Source organism: Hemitrygon akajei, chromosome 3 (assembly GCF_048418815.1).
Source record: "Hemitrygon akajei chromosome 3, sHemAka1.3, whole genome shotgun sequence".
NCBI classification, from domain to species: domain Eukaryota; kingdom Metazoa; phylum Chordata; class Chondrichthyes; order Myliobatiformes; family Dasyatidae; genus Hemitrygon; species Hemitrygon akajei.
In genome coordinates, this window is record NC_133126.1 from 43,395,426 (window position 1) to 43,418,913 (window position 23,488).

At 43.1% G+C, this 23,488-nt stretch overlaps 2 protein-coding genes across 4 annotated transcripts in view; both read left to right on the forward strand.

Moving 5' to 3' along the window:
* Nucleotides 1-5,475, forward strand: part of tecpr2 (tectonin beta-propeller repeat containing 2) — a 114,645-nt gene extending 109,170 nt beyond the window's left edge. For all 3 annotated transcript variants that reach the window (XM_073039707.1, XM_073039708.1, XM_073039709.1), the window contains one exon: nucleotides 2,649-5,475. In XM_073039707.1, the coding sequence (XP_072895808.1) occupies nucleotides 2,649-2,806 (158 nt within the window). In that variant the 3' untranslated portion in view covers nucleotides 2,807-5,475. The remainder of the gene's footprint in view (nucleotides 1-2,648) is intronic.
* A 6,449-nt stretch (nucleotides 5,476-11,924) lies between these two features.
* Nucleotides 11,925-13,225, forward strand: ankrd9 (ankyrin repeat domain 9). Its single transcript, XM_073039710.1, has one exon. The coding sequence runs from the start codon at nucleotides 12,160-12,162 to the stop codon at nucleotides 13,060-13,062; it is 903 nt and encodes a 300-aa protein (XP_072895811.1). The 5' UTR covers nucleotides 11,925-12,159; the 3' UTR covers nucleotides 13,063-13,225.
* Nucleotides 13,226-23,488: the final 10,263 nt, after the last annotated feature.

Consider the following 23,488-nt stretch of genomic DNA (forward strand, 5'->3'; position numbering starts at 1 on the left):
GCTCAGTAGTACTTGGCAACTGGAAAAACATAATATGGTTAATGGTTATCGGGAGAAGGCAGGTAGGTGGAGCTGAGTTCATGGCCAGATCAGTCATGATCATATTGAATGACAGAGTGGGCTTGATGGGCCATTTGGCCTATTTGTGCTCCAATTTCTCATGTTCTTATGAAATGTTTTACTGTTTCAGGAGAAATATCACTTACCCAGGCACTAAACTGCCCTTGTAGCCATAATATTCATATGGATAATCCAGTTGAGTTTCTGATCAGTGGTAACCTCACACCCTCAGGATGTTCATGATTGGAACACTAAGTGATGAATGTACCAGTGTATAGCAGGAGTAGATACTGTGTATTTAACATACCAATAATATCTGGGTAATATAGATACATTGATTAAGCATTCTTTGTTTAAATAATTCCTCACGGCTATATGTACAAAGTACAGGAATGATATACATTATCACTGTGTCATATGCATGCGCCTCGCTTAAAGCAAAACCAAAGTTAGATACATTATTCCCAGCTGTGTATTTTTGCTTTGTTAGTGTAATAGTTTGAAGTCACAAAGCATACTGGTCAGAGAAATTTGATCATTCATTTTGTTAAAAATATGTTGTTCATCATACAAGGACTCAAGCAGTTGAATAGCCTAGTAATTACTATTGTTACGTACCCCGTAACTGGGTGTCTTACCAGCAAAGATAGAAGTATCTGTTGGAGTCTGGTACTATTTTCAAAACAGTGTTTATTAGTAAAATATACCAATCAATATCAACAATGCAAATATACAGATAATACACGTTAGCAATACTAAACCTAAAAGTGTGGGTATAATAATAATCAATAATAAACAAGCTCTATTGTTGTCTAGGGGATAATGAATTATCATGGGAAAGTATAAAGTTCAGTTCAGTTCATGTAGGCTGAGGTAGTTGTTGGTTCTTTTGTTGTAACCGTTGGAGGGAGAGAGAGAGAGGGCAAGCAAACAGTGACAGCTACAGTCAGTCAAACCTTCCTTTACGTTTTTGATCCGTCGATGTGTTGTTGTGGCCATTCAGGTATGACCCCTCTGTCCTTTAGCTAGACCGTTCTATGGTGGACTCGTCACCCAGGCAAGGGTGGACACACACACAAGCCCCCACCAGCCTCGCTATAAACACTGTGAGTTAAAATTGACTGATCCTTCGTTCGGTCTCCGATGCCCCACACCTTCTCGTGGGTTCCAACACTTAAGCAGTGCTCACTAGTGTTGCTACTGGTGTGTCTGAGGGGTGTCTCCCCAGACCTCACTTTTATCCCTACTCACGGGGTCTCAGGTGTCAATCAGTTTTGAATGGCTTAGCCCATCAAACCAGCCCACTCCGGCTGTCCACTGAGGAATTTTAATGAACAGAATGGTACCAAGTAAACAATCCTTCTCAGAAGCCATAAGTCTTACAGGAGTCATAATATGGTGGAACAACAAGTCTCTTTCTCTGTTATCTCTCCCTTATCTGAAGCAAATGTTCCAGTCCCAGTATGTTTTTGTTCCATCTCTTTCTCTCATTAGCAGCATGGCAACAGTAACGGTTTGTAATTCTCCCAGGGGAGGGAAAAAAATATGGGCAACTCTGTACCCTTCTGCCCATCAGAGTTGTTCATCCTTCGTAACACTATATATGTGTATGTGTGCACATTTAGTTTTTTGAGAAAAGTGAATGCTTGAGCTAATAAAATATCTACATGGTTGAACCAATAATATTTTTAAATATTTTATTTTGCATATTACAAGTGGTCAGCATTCATAGCAGTAAAGCTCATTCTACTTAAGAGTTCCATGCTGAGATCTGAAGTATGTATCTCATAAGTTTGAATGTGTAATCAGCCCCTCTCACTGAGGACAGCCTGCTATGAGATCATCTATTGCAGGATACTGTATATAGCCAAAGACAATTCCAAATGCATCTCACTGTGTAAATATAAAGTTTTTTGTGAAATCCATTTTTCCTTGGTGTAAGTTAGCAGTGGCTTTCTGATATCAAATCTAGCACTTTACAAAAGATGGTGACAATTCAAGGTTTTGGTGGAGGTGGGGGAGTTTAGCAGGTTAGGGTTTCTTCTTTTGAGAGAGAACTAGCTATGTTTTCGGTTGAGCATAATGTACTTTCTGTCCCTCCATCTTGAATGTTAAACATGAACTCTTTCAACTGTTACAATTATCTCCACATAGCATTTCAAAATCTACACCTCTAGTAGGGTTTAATGTAATAATTTATATTAGATTTTTAAAAAGTCATACCACCCCTCTGTTCCATTTCATCATCTACAATTTATTCAAATATTTATTCCTGCAATCTGATTAATGAAGTCAATAAGAGTTGATTAAAGATGTTTAAAAGCTTGTAATTGATTAATATAACCATTTCAAGATTGCTTTATCCACTGTTGTCCTTGGATGCTGTTATGCTATCTTCTCACTACTGTGACGTAATTACTTGGCAGTTGTGATAAGTGTACTTTACACATAACTTTTTTTTGAAAAACTAAATTACTTTTGTTGGAAATTCCTAACATAAGAAGATTAAAGTATTTAAACTTGCTTGGTGTATTTAGTGTTTGTTTTCAAATTGCTAATATCATGTATTGTTCTTTCTTCTTACATAGTAACTCCTCAAGATGAACTGTGGGGCATTGGTAATGGAGGATCCCTCCTTCAACGACTTACCAAGAATTTTAGCCATACAGGTTCACTGGTTAACCCGAACCGTAACGTTGGTTTGGGCCAATTTGATGACTTTGATGATGAATGGGAGATTATCTGAAGATTGCAGCATTAAGCCCATTTAATTAAACAGTTTCCATTTACTTTCTGTACACAATTTTAAGCCTGTTAAGGTTAAATACTGTATTTGGTTAACGTGGTGTACACATTTGTCCATTATTGTCACTAAGATTATATGGCTTTGGGATTTCTGCCACCATTGGTATACAAATTGCTATGTAATTCAATAAAGCAACTAAAGTACTTGGAGTCCTGCCTTTAGATTGGGCAACCACTGCCAGAGTGTGCTTCTGACAAAATATCATATTTGGACTGGCTTGGTTGCCAATCATTTACTAATCCATATAAACGCTTTAAATTGTTGCTGTTTGACATACCCACATGAACTGAATGGTTTGTTCATTGTTTTTTTCAGTCATATGGATTGAATGCATATTTTATAGAGCAAATTAATTTTTTGTTCAGTGATTCATTTTTTTTGTCGCTATAGTGAAAGCATGTCTATTTTCCCTAAACCTGCAGTCGCCCTAAAACTCAGATTAATTTCTGTGACTGGAAGCCAGCAACCCTCAGTCTAAAAACACATTCTGTCGTGGATTTTAAGAAATAAAACTTGGGTACGATCATTTTGCACAATAATGTCATAAAATAATTCGCAATTATTTTAAGTTCTAATGTATTGGTATCTGACAGTAAAAACCCCAAAAATTCTAATTGTAGATATCAAAATAGTACATTACCAAAATGTTCTCTGGTTTAAAGTCTATTAGAAATAAGTAGTACACTTGTTTAAATGTTACTGAATCTTCCAAAATTGCCTTATTAAATATTAATTATTGTAAATAATAAATGTGCACAACTATAGTAATAATTTGAGATTTTCATGAACTTTAACTTTTTTAACTCCTTTTTAAGAAGTGACAGAAGCTGTCCATAAACAAGTAATACCCAAAAATGATTAGTGATGCTTTTTGCCTACCCATTGCAAAAGTAACAAATAAATATTAACCAGATAAATGAGTAATAGATAAATATTAACCAGATGTTTATGTACAGTTCAGATGCAGTTTCTGCATTCTAAAAGGTTAGTTCAGTTGTAATTTGCACTTTGAGCAGTTGTAGTGAGTATTTTGAGGTAACATTATAAAGTGATTTCTTGCATTTATTATATGGTATGTTATGTCCCATTGTATTGGGTATGACTAACATTTTTTCTGAAAATCTGTGAGTGAATTTTCTTCAGTAACAATACAGATTAAAACATCCAAAAATTAATTCATCTTAGAAATTAAATATTCACAAACAACAGCACATTTTTTAAAAGCTAAAAGTAGATGGAACATTAATTCAGTTGCCCAAACATTGCTAGTTTATTCAAAACATAGTCTTTATAACACAGCCTTTTTATTCAATTTTGTATACAAATCCTTTAAGTTACAAGGGATTTGTGTAATCAGCATTATAGTTGTGTAACAGTACATGCCAGATTTCCAAATAAATATCTGGAAAAATGAAACTCCTGAAAGCCTGTTCTATGCTCTGGTTGATACACTGCAGGGAATGAGAAGCCCACTTGACTGATCATTCACTTTCCCTTGGAATCCAATAAATTAGATATTTGTTGATATCTGTTTAAAAGTTTTATGGTTCTTAAGCAGGAGTTTCCATAGGTGAAACTGAAAATATTTAAAAATATAGAGAATTGGGTTTGCAAAATTATCTTTCAATTTAGACCACATCAGTGGAACCATTTCTTGTTTTTATCAACTTTAATTAAAGTCCAGTCAAATGAATTTTTGTAATGTTGGTTCTCCCCATGACAACGTAACTGTGTGTGAACTGTAAATAATTACACTGAGCTGTTTGGATATTCTCTAACTGAAAATAACATATGTGAATGTGACACTAAGAAGCTAAATATGAAAATATTTAATTCCCCATGTCTTTCACACTTGGACATAAAACAGTATAAATTCAATGGGAAAATAAAGTTTAAAAAAAATATCAACTCCAATGGGAGTATTATAATTGCAAAAGTTTACAAAGTGGCAAAATTAGTTTGCATATCCAAATGGCTAGCCTGTGTGTGTGAACTGGTTTGCCACTTCTTGGTAAATGATACAGGAAATTCTGATGTATTTAAAAATAAACTTCTTTCCTCAACTTAATTTTCATTCTTTGAAAGAATTGCAGCAATTATGTTCAATTGTTATATTAGATGCATTTTACAAATGTTAAATATTTTTAAGCTGTTTATAAAATGTCTTTGCAGTAGTACATTGTGTAAAATGTACAGTGATTGTTAATCCTGCGACTGAATTTTCAGTGAGAACTGTGCTGTCTTAAGACGTTCAAAGGATTGTATGCATTAACATTGTGTTGCAGCTTTACATGCTTGTGGCCTTTATTGAAATTTCATCTAAAATGTTTTGCTGTCCAGAATACTTGTAGATATTAAAATGTAAATTGTAGATAAATTGAGAGTCTTCGCTATGGCTGAATTCACAACAAAAAGCTCTGGGGTATTTAAACTATGCTATAATCTAAACTGTACTACATGCATGGTATTGTATATTTAAATTATTATTTAAATTTATTATGTTTTACATTTGTGTTTCAAGAGTAGTCTTGTTCCCAAAATACTACCTATACAGTACTTGTTTGCATAAGCTAGCAAAAATTAAATAAAAGAATTAAAAGATCTTTTTACATCTGTTTTGTATAATTTATTAAAATTCTTCCTTTTTTAAGCTAGAAATTCTGAAGCTGAAGTTAACTTTTTTTAAGAATTGAAGATGAATAATTGTACCCATTTGTCATTCATGCCCACTAACTAAATAAAGTTAATGATGAGAATCACCACCTTGAATTACTGTAATGCTAATAGTGAATATCATTTTTTCTGTATCTTGCTGAGTTCTCGCATTTTAACAAAACAACAGTAAATGAAAAAGATAGATTTCCAAATTAAGATGGTGTGTGAATTGCAAGGGAATTTGGATGCATTGACATTCCCATTTACGTGTTCTCTGCAATTTAAAGCATATGACTTTGGAGCAGAATTAGGCCATTTGGCCCATTCACCTTCCTTTTTCCCCATAACCATTGGCGCCCTTACTAATCAAGCATCTATCAACCTCTGCTTCAAATATACCCAATGCCTAGGCCTCCACACCGGTCTGTTGACAATGAATTCCTCACATTCACCACACTGTGGCTAAAGAAATTCCTCCTCATCTCTGTTCTTAAGGGGCATCCTTCTATCCTGAGGCTGTGCCCTCTGGCCCTAGACTCCCTCACTGTAGAAAACATCCTGTCCACTTCCACTCTATCTAAGTCACTTGAGCCCTTGCCTTTTCACTTCCGCAGTTCTGATGAAGGGTCTTAAACCTAATTTATAATGTTCCTAAATTCCCATCCCCATCATGGCTGGTTGAACTGCTGAACACATCATTCTGTTATTGCTCTCAATCTCCTGCCTCTTCCCTATTGGATGGTACCAATGTGGTAGTTTCATTGGAACAGATTAATTAGATATGAAATTGATTTTGTTACCTGTGGCATATAGTCAGGTTCACAGTCTGTTTTAATCCCTGATATCTCAAGGAGGGAAATAAGGTGGCTGTAAACTGATCTGTGTAAGCTGGTCGTGTGAGAAGGCTAACAGCATTTTGGTGGAACATTTTTATTTGGTGCTCTGCTTTAATCATGTTCTTGGTGCTCTTTCAGCACGTGTAGAATCTGATACAGTTTAACTCCACATTTGCAGGTATGTCTGACACTGCCAGTGTGATGTCTACATATTGAACTGATGTGGCGGACAATAGTAGAGTGAGGAATATTTTGTGTCATGAACTTGCAGATTCTGGAGCTGATGGCCTATATAGCCCCCAATGAGGGTACAATTTTGAGCTGCTAAACGTTCTGAACTGATCCCAGTTAACACTCTAGCAGTTAAGCAAAATATTGGACTTTGCAGAGTCAGTGCAAACAATATTATGGAGGAAAGCTGCGTTAGATGAATTAAATTGCCCGAGATCAAGTAGTTTGATTGCTCATGTTATTCTCACAAACTGATTGGGCCAACCTCAACCTCTCAACTCTGTTGCTAATAAACTGCTGTGAGTGATAGACTCCTGAAGCTGCCACCCAGAGTCCATTCTGCGTCATAGCTGCCGTAAATACTGCTCATCGCAATTCCTGTGGAACAGCAGTAGGAAAATGTCGTTTTTAACTTGGAGAAAGAGAGTACAACATCTGGACCTGATGCTCAAATCAGGTTTCTGATTGACACATGTTTATAGACCATTGAGAAATCTGATGGTGGATAACAGACAGTACAACACATGCAATTACGGTAAATGATTTAGCTTTATAATTCTTAATCTGACTACAGGATTAGTGAAGAAAAACTAAAAAAAAAAGGGCCCATTTTAATGGAAGTCTAACGTGCACAAGTTGGAGCTCGTGGTTTCCCTTCGCCGATCCTCCTCCGATCTCCCCAGCCTTCTGTCGGGTCCTGGCTCCACTCCGGCATCTTCTCCCTTCATCTCCCACCGAACAAAAGACCCAGATCACCCTGGTGTCAGACACACGGCCACGAACCAGAGTCCCAGATCACCCTGGTGTCAGACACACGGCCACGAACCAGAGTCCCAGATCACCCTGGTGTCAGACACACGGCCACGAACCAGAGTCCCAGATCACCCAAGTGACAGACACACGGCCACGAACCAGAGTCCCAGATCACCCTGGTGTCAGACACACGGCCACGAACCAGAGTCCCAGATCACCCAAGTGACAGACACACGGCCACGAACCAGAGTCCCAGATCACCCTGGTGCCGGACACACGGCCACGAACCAGAGTCCCAGATCACCCTGGTGTCAGACACACGGCCACGAACCAGAGTCCCAGATCACCCTGGTGACAGACACACGGCCACGAACCAGAGTCCCAGATCACCCTGGTGACAGACACACGGCCACGAACCAGAGTCCCAGATCACCCTGGTGTCAGACACACGGCCACGAACCAGAGTCCCAGATCACCCAAGTGACAGACACACGGCCACGAACCAGAGTCCCAGATCACCCTGGTGTCAGACACACGGCCACGAACCAGAGTCCCAGATCACCCAAGTGACAGACACACGGCCACGAACCAGAGTCCCAGATCACCCTGGTGTCAGACACACGGCCACGAACCAGAGTCCCAGATCACCCAAGTGACAGACACACGGCCACGAACCAGAGTCTCAGATCACCCTGGTGACGGACACACGGCCACGAACCAGAGTCCCAGATCACCCAAGTGACAGACACACGGCCACGAACCAGAGTCTCAGATCACCCTGGTGACGGACACACGGCCACGAACCAGAGTCCCAGATCACCCTGGTGACAGACACACGGCCACGAACCAGAGTCCCAGATCACCCTGGTGTCAGACACACGGCCACGAACCAGAGTCCCAGATCACCCTGGTGTCAGACACACGGCCACGAACCAGAGTCCCAGATCACCCAAGTGACAGACACACGGCCACGAACCAGAGTCCCAGATCACCCTGGTGTCAGACACACGGCCACGAACCAGAGTCCCAGATCACCCAAGTGACAGACACACGGCCACGAACCAGAGTCCCAGATCACCCTGGTGCCGGACACACGGCCATGAACCAGAGTCCCAGATCACCCTGGTGACAGACACACGGCCACGAACCAGAGTCCCAGATCACCCTGGTGACAGACACACGGCCACGAACCAGAGTCCCAGATCACCCTGGTGCCAGACACACGGCCACGAACCAGAGTCCCAGATCACCCTGGTGTCAGACACACGGCCACGAACCAGAGTCCCAGATCACCCTGGTGACAGACACACGGCCACGAACCAGAGTCCCAGATCACCCTGGTGTCGGACACACGGCCACGAACCAGAGTCCCAGATCACCCAAGTGACAGACACAAGGCCACGAACCAGAGTCCCAGATCACCCTGGTGCCGGACACACGGCCACGAACCAGAGTCCCAGATCACCCTGGTGTCGGACACACGGCCACGAACCAGAGTCCCAGATCACCCAAGTGACAGACACACGGCCACGAACCAGAGTCCCAGATCACCCTGGTGTCAGACACACGGCCACGAACCAGAGTCCCAGATCACCCTGGTGACAGACACACGGCCACGAACCAGAGTCCCAGGGTGTTTCAGGAGGCCTTAGGATCCTACTGAGTTTTGAATTTTGCGCTCGGCAAACCCAATACCATCACACTCCCTTATGGCAGTAATGAGAAGCCGTCATGTCCCCGCGATGAGGGCCCTTAATGAACGATGCCACCTTCTTAAAGCACAGCCTTTTGAAAGTGTCCTTGGTGGTAGGGAGGGTTACGCTCATGATTGAACTGGTTAAGTGTACAACCCCTGCAGCCTCTTGTGATTCTGCGCATTGGAGCCTCTGTAACAGGCAGGGATGCAACCGGTCAGAATGTTCGCCACTGTACAATGTGTCGAGCTTTGCTAAAATGTTTGGAAGCATATTAAATCTCTTCAAACTCCTATTGACGTATATCTGCTGAATGCTTTCAGAGCCACTCTTCCACCCCTGCAGTCATTTCTGGTCAGCTATTACCAATGTGAAACTGTCACTTTCACCTCCATCTTTCTTTGATATATATTCTGCTGTTGGAACAAAGTATCAAGAGAGAGACATACTGAGCATTGAAGGAACGTTGTTACATTTTTAACTGCATTGCGTTTGTGGTTTCTAAATGACAATAAACCGAAATTCAATTCAATTCAATGAACAAATGAATTAGCAGAGGTAGGTACTTGGCTTATCGAGGTAGCTATAAAATAAAAAAAAAGAAAAATAGCAAAGAAAATACTGTAAATCGTGGTAACTTCACATGTTTTCTGCTACAGTTGTGACTCCACTAATGAGACTGATGCCAAGCTTGAGTGCGGTTTGTACTGTGTTACTTTAAAACCTATTGACCACCTCTTCCCCCCCCCCCCACCAGAATGGCATCAGTCTTCACAAAGTAACAATATAACTAGAGTACTGTGCACTAGCGCCTTTTTTTGAAGCTCGACCAGATCAATTTTATTTAAATGCTTTTTTGACAGATGCGTTTGCTATCAAATAGCCGCAAGATTTAAAATTCAGGTGGCAACTTGCAAGATAAATTTAAGGTTAAAACAGGTTGCTTTTATAGAGGATTCTTTAACTTGTTTGATTTCATTATTTTACTGGATTTCAGAACAGGTCCGTGATACATTGATTATTTTTCTGAATGCAAGCAAATATAGCTTGGGGAATTAAAGCTTTCAAAACAAATGTTACTTTTGTTTGTTTCTAGGCTTTGGTGGCGAGTTGGATAGTTATGCTTCTGAAAAGGTGAATCAACTTGTTTTTCTGCATTCCATGAGATGAAAAGCTGTTTAGATTGGAGATCACATATGATAAAGGAATAGTGATTTATATCTAATTTAGAAAGCTGTATTTCTGAATTGTAAATTCTAAATTGGCGTTATTCCCACCCACTTTACATTCTTTCCTTTTCAGGGGGAACATCTTTTAGTTTAGGTTTGATACCAAGCGAGCTCAGCCACTTGTTACAGGGTATCGATTAACTAGTCACCATTTCCTCCGCAGTATGCTAATAGGGAGGTGAGTCACGAGTAGAACAGTGGATAGGGTGCTGATAAAGCAAGTCACACGCACGCTAGAGGAACTCAGCAGGTCAGGCAGCATCTATGAGGAAGAGTAAAACAGTCAACGTTTCAGGTCGAGGCGCTCCTGACCTGCTGAGTTCCTCCAGCATTTTGTGCGCGCCCTCAGCAACTGCAGATTTTCTGTTGTTTGTGATGAAGCAAGTTACAGTTTTGTATAAAGTTACGATATTGTAGTTGCATCATTTCCAAACCGGCGTTTTTCATCATGTGCCAGATCTGGTGCTCACAACTCACTGGGCTGGTAAACAGTAGGTCTGGAATCATTGTCCGTGGTCCCTGTATGACTGATTAATACCATACCTGGGCCTCGGGCACGTCGTAGTATTGAGACACGACCCATTGTCCCAATCTGACTATCGAACACCCATTTATTGCTGTAATTATTGCTTCATGGTCACCTGTACTGAGATACGGTGAAAAGTTTGTCTTGCATGCTGGTCATACCGATCAAATCATTACTCAGTGCACTGAGGTAGAACAAGGTAAAACAGTAACAAAACAGAATAAGGCGTAACAGCTGCAGAGACAGTACAGTGCGGGTACAGGGCCATAAGGAGGTAGATTGTGAGGGCGAGAATAATTTATTGTATTGGGGAACCATTTAAAACCTTACTGCAGTGAGGTAAAAACTGTCCTTACATTAATCCCAATTTTTATTCTCCATACATTCCCGTCATTCGCTCCAAATTTTTTACATTCCTCTTCAAATTCTACCACTCAGTTGCATAGTAGGCGCATTTGATAGTGGCTAATTAAGCCCATCACGGGTAAATTCCTCCCCACCATCGAGCACATTTACACGAAGCGCTGTCACAGAAGAACAGCATCCATCATCGAGGACCCCCCACTTGCTCTCTTCTCACTGCTGCCATCAGGAAGGAGGTACAGCAGCTCCAGGACCCACACCACCAGGTTCAGAAACAGTTATTACCCCTCAACCATCAGGCTCCTGAACCAGTGGGGATACGGAAATTTCGCTCGCCGCATCAGTAAACTGTTCCCACAACCGATGGACTCACTTTCCTCTCCTGTTCTCGATATTTATTGCTTATTTATTTATGGTTATTATTATTATTATTATTATTATTATTATTATTATTATTATTATTATTATTATATATTTGGTTGGTTACCCGTCCTGTTAGGCGCCGTCTCTTATTGATTCCTCTGTGGTTCTTGGAAATCCCGAGTATGCCCGCAAGAAAGCGGAACTCAGGGTTGAATGTGATGATATATACGCACTTTATTAATAAACTTACTTTGAGCTTTGACCAATAAAGGGGAAACTGGAATCTAAAGCTGCTCACGTAATCGCTTTATAGCGTTTGTGGTGACTCTTCGCAGGATGTGGTCTCAATGTCAAATTATAGGCAGTGAGAGGGTGTTCCCTGTTGAGCTTCACCATTAGTCAGGATCAGGGCGGTGTGTCGAGGGCGGCCAATGCCGGAGTCGCCGGTCAGGGGGACGGTCGCATAAAAGGGCTGACAGGAACCCAGCGCCTGGCTGCTGTGGCAGTACCGAGTTCCGGGAGAGCGGGTTCCCCGGAGACGCAGCAACAACAAGTCGCCGACCTCTTGCCAGTGAGCAAGACGAGGGCAGCTCTGAGGAGAGCCTCACATCACCTCGAGAACGGCTGTAAGAGCGCGACAAGCATGCCGTGGGACCTGGGCAGCCCTCCCCACTACCGGGACTACCGCTGCCAGGAGCGCTGCCAGAAATCGTCCTTCGCCTTCTATCAGGCGGTGCGGGACCTCCTGCCCGTCTGGATCCTGGAGGAAATAAGGACCATGGAGGCGTTTCACTGGGAGGAGGGCGGCCGTATGAGCGCCTACTCGCCGTCCGAAGCCCTGCTCTACGCGTTGGTGCACGACCACCAGCGCTACGGCCAGTATCTGCTCAGCCAACACCCGCGGGCAGCGCTGGCCGTGCCCAGCGACAGCTTCTGCTGCTGCCGCTCCTCGGCCCTGCACCTAGCCATGGCCGTACGCTATAACCGCGTCGCCACCCTGGGACGCCTCCTGAAGTGCCTGCGGGACTGTCCCGGCATCGACCGCTCGGATTACATCAACCGCAGGGGCTGTGTGCATGTGGAGAACGGTAAAACTCCGCTGCACCTAGCTTGCGAGCTGGCCAGAGCCGAGTGTTTGATCTTGCTTCTGACGCACGGCTCCTCTCCCTACATCACCGACTGCGAGGGCAACACACCGCTGGACACATTACTCCTGCAGCTGTGTGACAGCCAGCTGGAGCTGCAGAGCAAGCACGTTTGCCTACACAGTCTCCTGCTTTTCATGCCCGAACTGAAATTTAAAATGAAGTCGGCGCTGAGGAGCAACGCCGGTCTCTGGCAGAGTTTACTTTCTCCGGACATCTTTCAGTGGCTCTCGGGTTGCAGCCCGCCGCCACTTTTTGTGAAGGCCATGCAAACTTTAATCGCAGCCATCGCTCCGGAGAAATTCCCAGAGGGGCTGCACGAATTGCCTATATCCCATCTCCTTAAACCTTTGGATATCAAACTGACCACGGAAGACACTGCCCAATCGAGCTATAAATGATGTCGCTTTTGTGTTTAAGGAATTTAATAAAAGACTGGTTACAAAAAGACTTCGCTCTAAAATGGACGTTTGGCTGCTTTTATAATGATGAACTTTAGTGAAGTGTACTATGGAATCATAAACTTTGCGAAAGAGGTCATTAAAACCTGAGTGATTTGTTTGACTTCCTTGGGTAATATATTTCATTCAAGCTTTTAAAATAATAGCCGTTATGTAATGCTTTTGGGTGTGAACTGTATCTCCGCATTCGGGTTTCAATTCCCGCGGTAAATAGTTTTGATTAAGTGTTTAATAGATTTCTCCCAAATTAGAATCGTGAACGTATTAACTGCTGTTATTTGTGTCATTTAAGTTTTTTTCCCCTGAGGTAGTACTTGAAGTCCCTGTCAAAGATGACTTGCTTCCACTCAGGTTTTGAGGGTTTCGAGGTGGTGGAACACAGACTCTTGGTAGGGACAGTGGATTATTGGTACGGTACCTGTTTTCACAGGATCTCTTTGTGCTCCCCATCCGTGACCTCAAGGCTGTCCCAACTGCTCCTTCCCCACTTTGAATAGTCTTAAAGCAGAGATACCCAGAAGTCAGTAAGATGATCATTTTTTGCAAAACGCTTTGCGCACATTCTTGAATCTTTTCCTCCGTCTGCCTGGTGATTTCTTGCAATGGCAGAGTTTAGAAAAGAATATCTTTCAGGAATCAGGCGTCAGACGCGGTAGTAATGTGGCCTCTGCCAATGTAACTGAATTTGACGAGAACGTCCATAAATGATGTCCGCTATCCTTTCAGTGAACTTGGAGATGTTTGCTTTGACAAATGTTTTTGGAATCTTTCCCGGATCTCAGGGCTCACTGGTGTGCCCTGCCCGGTCAGTGAGTTTTGTGCAAAGTTCCAGGGTTTGATCTTCAGACCCCACTTTCTTCAACCACTATGGTCACCCAGTCACAGGAAGGAAGTAGATGCTTTTGGAAAGAGTGTGGAGAAGAGATTGATCAAAATGCTGCCTGGATTAGAGAGTGTTAGCGATAAAGAGAGGTTGGACAAACTTGGACTGTTTTCTCCCTGAGCGTTGAAGGCTGAAGGGAAACATGACAGAGATTTATAAAATTATGAGAGGCAAAGACAGGTCACAGTTTTTTCCCAAGGTAGAAACGTCAAATATTGGAAGACATAGCTATAAGAACAAAGTTTAAAGGAGATGCACAACCTAAGTTTTATACACAGTGATAGGTACCTAGAAGGTGCTGCCAGAGGAGGTGGTGGAAGTAGACATAATTGAGGCATTTAAGAGGTGCATGAATAGGCAGGGAATTGGGGGATATGGATTATGTGCCGGCAAATAGATTTAGTTTATTCCTCGCTGTTAAGTGCTGCTTTAGTGCTGAGTTTCTGCAGTAGTTTGTGTGTGTGTTTCTCAAGATTTGGTCTAATTTGGCGCTTGGCGGGCCTGACATTCCTAGGCTGAAGAGCCTGTATTGTCCACTGTTCTATGATGATGATCTCCAAGAAGTGACACGCGAGGTGTGGGAAGCCATCCGTGTTTTCAGGGTCTCACCGTGAATTTTCGTGATTGGCGGGCAGCGTGATGCAAGGCTTTTACATCAGTGGATGATTGCTTTGTACAGATCAAACACGAGGAAATCTGCAGATGCTGGAAATTCAAGCAACACACACAAAATGCTGGTGGAACACAGCAGACCAGGCAGCATCTATAGGGAGAAGTCTGGACGAAGGGTCTCGGCCCGAAATGTCGACAGCGCTTCTCCCTATAGATGCTGCCTGGCCTGCTGTGTTCCACCAGCGTTTTGTGTGTGTTGTTTTGTACAGATGTTGAGTTTCAGATTCATCTTCTCTTAGGCCTCAGGGAAAGACTTGAAGTTTGTCTCTGAATGTATACAACTGCAAGCATTGTGGTACACCAAGGAAGACCCTGGCATTGATTAAACTGTTTCTTGTTAGTTCTGAAAATTAGCTTCCCTTCCCTAAGTGGTTTGCGCAACGTTGTGGCAAGAAAGGTGTTCATAGTATTTAAGAAATTCATTGACAGGTACATAGATAACAGAAAATTGGTGGGTTATATAGGAGAGTTAGGTTGATTTTAAAGTAGGTTAAAAGGCCACCACAACATTGTGGGCTGAAGGGCCTGTACTGTGCTGTAATGTTCTATGCACAATGTTGAAAGAATGAAGCTTCCTCATTAGACATCCAGGAGTTTCCTTGCTGCCTGACATGAGAAATTAGCACCAGGGTCTCCCTCACTCTTCACCTCCCAATGATCAAAGACCTGCTCCCTGAATCAACGTGTGGGTTCTATCTATCCAGAGGTTTGATGGGCATAATTTTCATCACAGAGCAACTCTGAGAAAAATGCAGGCGGCCGCACCAACTATTATACATGGTGTTTTCTTTTTTTTGTAATTTTTTTTATTGAAGTTCATCATCAAACAAACATTTCCATAAGATGTATTTCAGACATTGTACATATACATCATATAATCATACCATTGACTCCACCTGCCGAGAGACACTGTTGACGCCCTCTTCAAATTCCACTGCCCACGAAATTCTTCAATGATCACGCTGGTACTAATGTGTTGTGTAAGCCATGGTATTAACCTGTGGGTCTACAAAGGGCCATTCCCTGTAAGGATGGTGATAAGCACCACTGACAGTAAAGAGAGAAGAGCAGCATTGCTCTGCTTGATAGCTTGGCCTTCAGTAATGGTACAGTATGCATAGCTAGAAGTGAGGGATCATTCAAACTGATTTTAGACATGATGACATATGTCCTCAGGTGGCACAAATGGATGTTCATTTCTGTCTGTTAATTTTCCTCACTGAAGCAGCAAATGTGAATTAGTTAAATACCACAGTCTTTAGCACATCATAAAATTGGTAGACAGTTTGTCTCCAAAGATGGAGACAGAGAGACTGAGGATCCTGTCTCCTGTAGAAAGGCTAAACCCTTTTCTCAATTCCTTTGTCTCCACTGCATTGGTTCCCAGGATGAGGCTTTCCTTTCCAAGACATCAGAAATGCCTCCTTCTTCAAAGAATGGGGTCTCTCTTCCTCCACTGATGCTGTCCTCACCCACATCTCCTCCTTTTCCCAGACATCACACTCACCCCATCTTCCTGCCATCTTAACCGGGGTAGAGTTCCTCTTGTCCTCCCCTACCACCCCTTGAGCCTCCCCACCCACATCATACTCCGCAATCTCCACTGTCTTCAAAGGGATCCTACTACCTCCTCCACTCTCTCAGCTTTTTGCAGAAATCACTCTCTCCATGATTGTTTCTTGTCCATTCGTCCATTTTTCACTAATCTCCCTCCTAGCACACATCCCTGCTCATGACAGAAATGCTACACCTGCCCATTCACCTCTTCCCTCCCCTCCATTCAGGGCCCCAAACAGCCCTTCCAAGTGAGGCAACACTTCACCTGTGAATCTGTTGAGGTCACCTGCAGAATCCAGGGCTGCCAATTCTACCTTCTGTACATTGGTGAGAGCCAGCATAAATTGGGGAGCCAACTTATCAAGCATCTCCAATTCATCTGCAAAAAGGGGTATTTCACGGTGGCCAACCATTTTATCACCTGTCACCATCCCCATCCTGAAATATCTGTTCCTTGGCCTCCTCTTCTGGCACGATGAGGCCGCTCTCAGGGTGGACGAACAGCACCTCATGCACCATCGAGGTAGCCTGCAACCTGATGGTATGAATATCGATTTCTCTTTCTGATAATTTCTTTCCCACCCCCTTCCCTTTTCTTCTATTCCCTACCCTGGCCCCTTGCGTCATCTCCTCACTGGCCTATCACCTCCCCAGTGCCCTTTCTCCCATGCTCCACTCTCCTTTCCTATCAAATTCCTTCTTCTCCAGCCTTTTGTCTTTTCTACCAGTCACCTGCATACTTCATTTCCCCTCGCCCACCCACCTGGCATCACCTATCTCCTTCTAGCTAGTCCTCCTTCCCCTCCCCTCACCTTCTCATTCTGGCATCTTCTTCCTTGCTAGTCCTGATGAAGTATTTTCAGCCGGAAACACTGACTGTTTAATCCCCTCCATAGATGCTGCCTGACCTGCTGAGTTCCTCCAGTATTTTATGTGTGTTGTTCTTAGTCCAAAGCCCAAGAAAAGAGTCAATCAGAACCCAGTGATCCATTAGTAAGCTGCAGTCAGAAAGGCAGCCATGGTAACAAACAGGTGCTCGCTAGATGTATTTCAAATAACATATTCCATGACATTTTAAATATTTATATAGCAGGGAATCTGAGCTTATATGAAAATAGAAAGCTATTTATCAACCTGTCCTTTGTTATCCCAAAGAACTGGGATAATTTGTAGCTAACATCTCTCAAGATGTGGTTCAAGTCTGACAGGTAATGGTTAATGTCATCTATGACTGAAATGCCAAATTACGTTTCAATTATGAGAGCACAATTAGAAAGCATTCACATTCTTTTTGTATGAGCATATTTCTATTGGAACTATGTGATCTCACTGATAAAGCTCATAAACTTAGTAGTTAATTTTATCTCCTACATTTTTAAAAGACCAGGACGTGCGAACAATTAAGGAAATTGTCTTCTGCTGCAATATTTCCACAAAGTCAGGTTGCTGGGTTTAAGTTACAACAGTTGTGCAAGTTTACCTTAAGCTTCTGCTGCACTTTGTCAAGCTGACTACTGACACACCTTGTGCTTTGTTCACTTATACTTACTTACTGGCATTGAAACCTTTCATGTCCTTCAGTTTCCTCATCCAGCTGATTCACAACTTGTAAAACGAAGTACAGACTCTATGGATATCTCCCACGGTTTTCTGTGGCCCCAGCTCAAGCTGTCATCTCTCCCGGAGACAGTGGGAGACTGCAGATGTTGGAAATGCAAGTAATGCACAACATGCTGGGTGATCACAGCAGGTCAGGCACCACCTGTGAAGGGAAATGGATAGTCAAATGTTTCAGGTCAAGACCTTCGTCGAGAGTGATGTTATGTGTGATGAGAAAACCAGTTGGAGGTGGGGTCCAGAGTTGACCCCCCTGTGACCTATGCTGCTAACGAGAGAGAGAGATGAAGCGGGGGCGCATCCTGCTGCAGATGGGAGAGAGAGAGACAAGGATTAAAATGGATGATTTAGTATTATGGCTTCTTCGCTAATTGTTGACTTTAACGCCAAGGACATTTGGCCTGTGTGTGGATCTCTACTGACACGGCAGAGTGATGCCAGGTGCCTGCTGAGACAGGAGGGAGTGGCCAGTTTGATGGACATGGAGTTGATAGATGACTGATACCTCGTCAGGGGAGATAAAAGACGGGTCTGCTGAGACACCGACAGACACGCCTCGAGACACTGAAAGAGCATTGTGCACCCACAAGTTGGTGGGGGTTTGGAGGATCGGTTCGGGGGAATCGGTCAGAGGCTCACAGTGTGTAAAGGTACGACCGGTGGGGACCTGTTGTGTGTCCACCTTTGCCTGGGTGACGGGTCCACCACGGAAGAACGGCCGTACTGGTCAGAGTCGGTGACCACAACAGGACAAGAAGACAATGGAAGGTTTGCCTGCAACTGCAACTGCACCTCTCTCTCTCTCTCTCTCTCTCTCTCACTCTCTCACTCACTCTCTCTCTCTCTCTCTCTCACGTTACACCAGCAACCACCTCGACCTAAGCTAAACTGAACTGAACTGAACTTTCATCATCTCCTAAGACTATGCATTTACCCCTAGACTTTGGAAGAACTTGGTTTTTGATTCCTTTTACCACACTTCTGTATATGTATATATATATATAATTGCTAACTTGTAATATACATATTTGCATTTTATTTTTGTACTGTATTACTTAGTTAGCTAATAAACTTTATTAGTTACTAGTAATTACAGACTCCAACATGTATTCCATTTCTGCTGGTTTGGTAACCCAGTTACAGGGTACGTGACAAACTGGGGGTTCGTCTGGGATTTGATTACCAAATCGGGGGGGCCAGTGAATTGATTGGGGTAAATTCCCTTATCTGATCTGGTTGTGTGGAAAACCAGAAAGGCAAACAGCAGAAATGGAGTTTGAGGTTAATAAGTTTGTGGCAGATCCAACCCCTGAGGGGCTGGACGAGGCTAAGAGGGAATTGCTGGTGGGAATTGCTCAGAAGATAAAGATTAAGGTGGCCACTCAAATGAGGAAGGCTCAGGTACAGCTGTTAATAGCACATCATTATGTAGCCAAGGGGAAATTCGAAGAGGAGGCATTGGAGTTGTTTGTTGAGGGTGAAACACTTACTGAGGCTGAGGTTCAGCTTCAGGCAGATAAAATGAAGTACGAACATGAGTTCCAAATAAAACAGTTAGAAGTAGAAAGACAGAGAGAAGAAGCCGAAAAGCAGCGAGAGGAAAGGGAGGAAGGGAGGCAGTTTGAGCTAGAAAAGATAAGAATATTGCAGCTGGGAAGTCCAGTGTTTGACTTTGATGATGTATATAGCTTGAAAGAGCTGGTTGTAATTGATGAATTCAAGAAGTGTGTTCCCGATGATGAAAAGGCGTTCCGAGATGAAAAGGATGCCACTACCTTGCGGGAGTCTGCTGGGTTAGCAGACGAGGTGTGTTTTAGCCCACAAGGTTGAGTTTACTCTGGATGGGAGCTTCCCAGAGAGTAGCTGGGAGGATCAGGGGAACTTGGATTTTGAAATTGGGACTGGTATTGAAAGCCTAGAGGAGGCAGATGTCCCGTTTGCCTGTGTGCAGGTTGTTGAAGTACCTGTGAATGCACAGGGTACTGAACCTTGTGTTGAAACTCAGGAGAGGTCTGAGGTGTCTGATTTGGTTAAAAAGGAATGCAGTCCTTTTGGGTCAGATGGACTTGATTCGGTGAATGAAGGGTTAACCTTGGCGCCAGTGGAAATTGAGGATTCTCAGTTATTTGTGTTAGACGGTGTTCTAAAAGTTGGTGATGAGTTAAAGGATGGTGTTGTGAATGTTATGGACAATGGTGGAAAAGGGGCTGTGTCTGGTTTTTTAAAGAAAGAATTTGTGAAGTTTGGACTGGTTTTGCGACCTTTGACCCTGCTTGCAGAACAATGATCTGTTGAAGAATATGTCAGCTTGTTAAACTCTATTTCAGAAGTTGAAAGTACACCACTCCAAGATCATAGAGCTGTTGGTCAAGATTACAATGGGAAGGAAAAAGGATTGTTTTGGCTTTGAGAGGCCACCTGTCTGCGTTACTATGGGGACAAACCGAAGTAAAAGTCGAAGAAACAGATTAGATGTTTTTTTTTGGGAATTTCCAGAATGTAAACATGGTTTTCATAAGTTTAGTGATGGTGTTGAGCTTGGTAAACATTAAATTGGCACCTATACAGGGTGAAATTAAGTCAGCGGAACGGCTAACGAGCAAGCTCGTGGCTGGCAACCCTATTACAGATACTGGCACAGTTAGCAGAGACAGGAGTTTAATTTATGGAAGTTTGTCAGAGACTTTTCTACCTTTCATGTTACAGCAAGATTTGGAGAGTAAGGAGGATGAGAAAGGCTTGTCTTTGTCAAAGGATGAATCTATGGCAGAGCAAAGTAAAAATTCTGAAATTACTGCATTAAAGGAGACAGCCCTCACAAAAGAGGAGGTTCAGAGAGGGTCAGCAGGATATTTCCTGAAAGATGGGGTATTGATGAGGAGGTGGAGACCCCCTACTGGGTTTACAGATGAGGATTGGGCGATTGAACATCAAGTGATGGTCCCGAAAGTTTACAGGGCTGGAATTTTAAACGTGGCTTATAATACGTCTTTAGGTGGACACTTTGAAGTGGAAAAGACAGTAGATGGAAGTGAGAAGGAATTCTACTGGCCTAATTTAAGGAAGGATGTTGTGAACTTACGCAGGGCTTGTCATACCTGTCAGGGTGCAGGAAAACCTAATCAGGTGATCCTAGCAGTACCATTTAGGCCAATACCTGTTCTTGGTGAACCATCTTCCAGGGTCGTAGTGTGGGCCCATTGCCAAAGACTGCAGCTGGCTATGAGTATCTGTTAACCATCATGTGTGCTGTGTCTAGGTTCCATGGAATGGTGCCCCTCTGGAACATCAAGGCCAAGACTGTGGTAAAAGCACTTATAAAATTTTCTACACTGGTAGGTCTACCTAAAGAAATCCAATCTGTCCAGGGTAGTAACTTTACATCGAGAACATTCCAGGGGATAGTTAAAGAGTTGAAAGCTAAGCATATTGTATCACCTTTGACCTTACTGAGAGAGCAATGGTCAGACCAGAATGAAAATGTGATTAAGGGTTATTATGACTCCTACCCTACACCAGTGAGTGCTGTTATGACAATGGAGGAGATTGTCGTGTCTAGTACTGGAGTACCAATTCATTTTACTGAACACCCTGTAGTTTTCACAAGACTCAGAAAGTCTGATGTTTTGGAAAATGTTGATGGAAAAGTTCAACATTTGCAGTCAAAGCAGCAAAAACAACTGAAGAGCTTAACTGACAAGTATAAAGGTTTATTCCCTGATATTCTAAGACTGTGCACGTGTGCAATGCATGATGTCATTGTAAATTCAGGCCAGGCTATTAAGCAGCAGCCCTACAGAGTGACCTCGGAGGAAAGCAAGCTGGTAGAAAAACTGTTTAAATGGCAGTCTGAGGCCAATCTCACAGTGAACCTCACCGAAAGTGAGTTCAGCCACGCTACGGTCACATATCTGGGGCATGTGGTAGGTCTGGGGCAGCTGGCTCCTGTGCAGGCTATTTCTGAAGTTCCCGTCCCGACTGATAAGAGAGCTCTGAGAAGGTTTTTGGGAACGGTAGGGTACTATCGGAAGTTTTGTAAAAACTTTGCGGATATTGCCCTCCCTCTTACTAAGCTCTTGCAAAAAGAGTAAGAAATTTGTGTGGAGTGACACTTGTCAACAAGCCTTCAAGAGTCTGAAAACTATACTGTGTCACCACCCTGTGTTAAAAGCGCCTGACTTTTCAAAACCCTTCTCCTGGCAACTGACACAAGTGATGATGCTGCAGGGGCAGTCCTACTGCAGAGAGAGCTGAGGACGAAATTCAACACCCAGTGGCTTATTTCTCTAGGAAGTTCAATGTGCACCAGAGAAATTATTCCACTGTGGAAAAAAAATTACTGTCACTTATTCTGGCGTTACAGCATTTTGAGGTTTACATTTGTCCGGCACAGAAGCCATTGATAGTTTATACTGATCACAACCCATTGGTATTTTTGACTAACATGAAGAATAAAAATAGATGGTTATTAAGTTGGAGTCTGGTGTTACAAGAATTTGATATTAAAATACAACATGTAAAGGGGACTGACAATGTAATTGCTGATTGTTAATCTAGGTGTTAGATTTGAAAGTATATCTGTGTTACTCTGTTAGTTAATGACTACTTCTGTATTATATTAGACCCTGTATTGTGCCTTACTATTGAATTTTTCCCCTCGTAAAAATTCTTTTAAGAGTGGGGGTGTTATGTGTGATGAGAAAACCAGTTGGAGATTGGGTGCAGAGTTGACCCCCCGTGACCTATGCTGCTAATGAGAGAGAGAGATGGGGGGGGGGGGGGAGGCATCCTGTTGCAGATGGGAGAGAGAGAGACAAGGATTAAAATGGATGATTTAGTATTATGGCTTCTTCGCTAATTGTTGACTTTAACGCCAAGGACATTTGGCCTGTGTGTGGATCTCTACTGACACGGCAGAGTGATGCCAGGTGCCTGCTGAGACAGGAGGGAGTGGCCAGTTTGATGGACATGGAGTTGATGGATGGCTGATACCTCATCAGGGGAGATAAAAGACGGGTCTGCTGAGACACCGGCAGACACGCCTCGAGACACTGAAAGAGCATTGTGCACCCACAAGTTGGTGGGGGTTTGGAGGATCGGTTCAGGGGAATCGGTCAGAGGCTCACAGTGTGTAAAGGTACGACCGGTGGGGACCTGTTGTGTGTCCACCCTTGCCTGGGTGACGGGTCCACCGCGGAAGAACGGCTGTACTGGTCAGAATCGGTGACCACAATGGGACAAGAAGACAATGGAAGGTTTGCCTGCAACTGCAACTGCACCTCTCTCTCTCTCTCGCTCGCTCCCTCTCCAACGTTACACCAGCAACCACCTCGACCTAAGCTAAGCTAAACTGAACTGAACTTTCATCGTCTCCTAAGACTATTCATTTACCCCTAGACTTTGGAAGAACTTGGTTTTTGATTACTTTTACCACACTTCTGTGTATATATATAATTGCTAACTTGTAATATATACATATTTGCATTTTATTTTTGTACTGTATTACTTAGTTTGCTAATAAACTTTATTAGTTACTAGTAATTACAGACTCCAACGTGTATTTCATTTCTGCTGGTTTGGTAACCCAGTTACGGGGTACGTGACAGTGATGAAGGGTCTCATCCTGAAATGTTGACT

Excerpts from the sequence above, each read along its gene's own strand:
- ankrd9 (XM_073039710.1), top strand. The coding sequence starts at position 12,160 with ATGCCGTGGGACCTGGGCAGCCCTCCCCACTACCGGGACTACCGCTGC.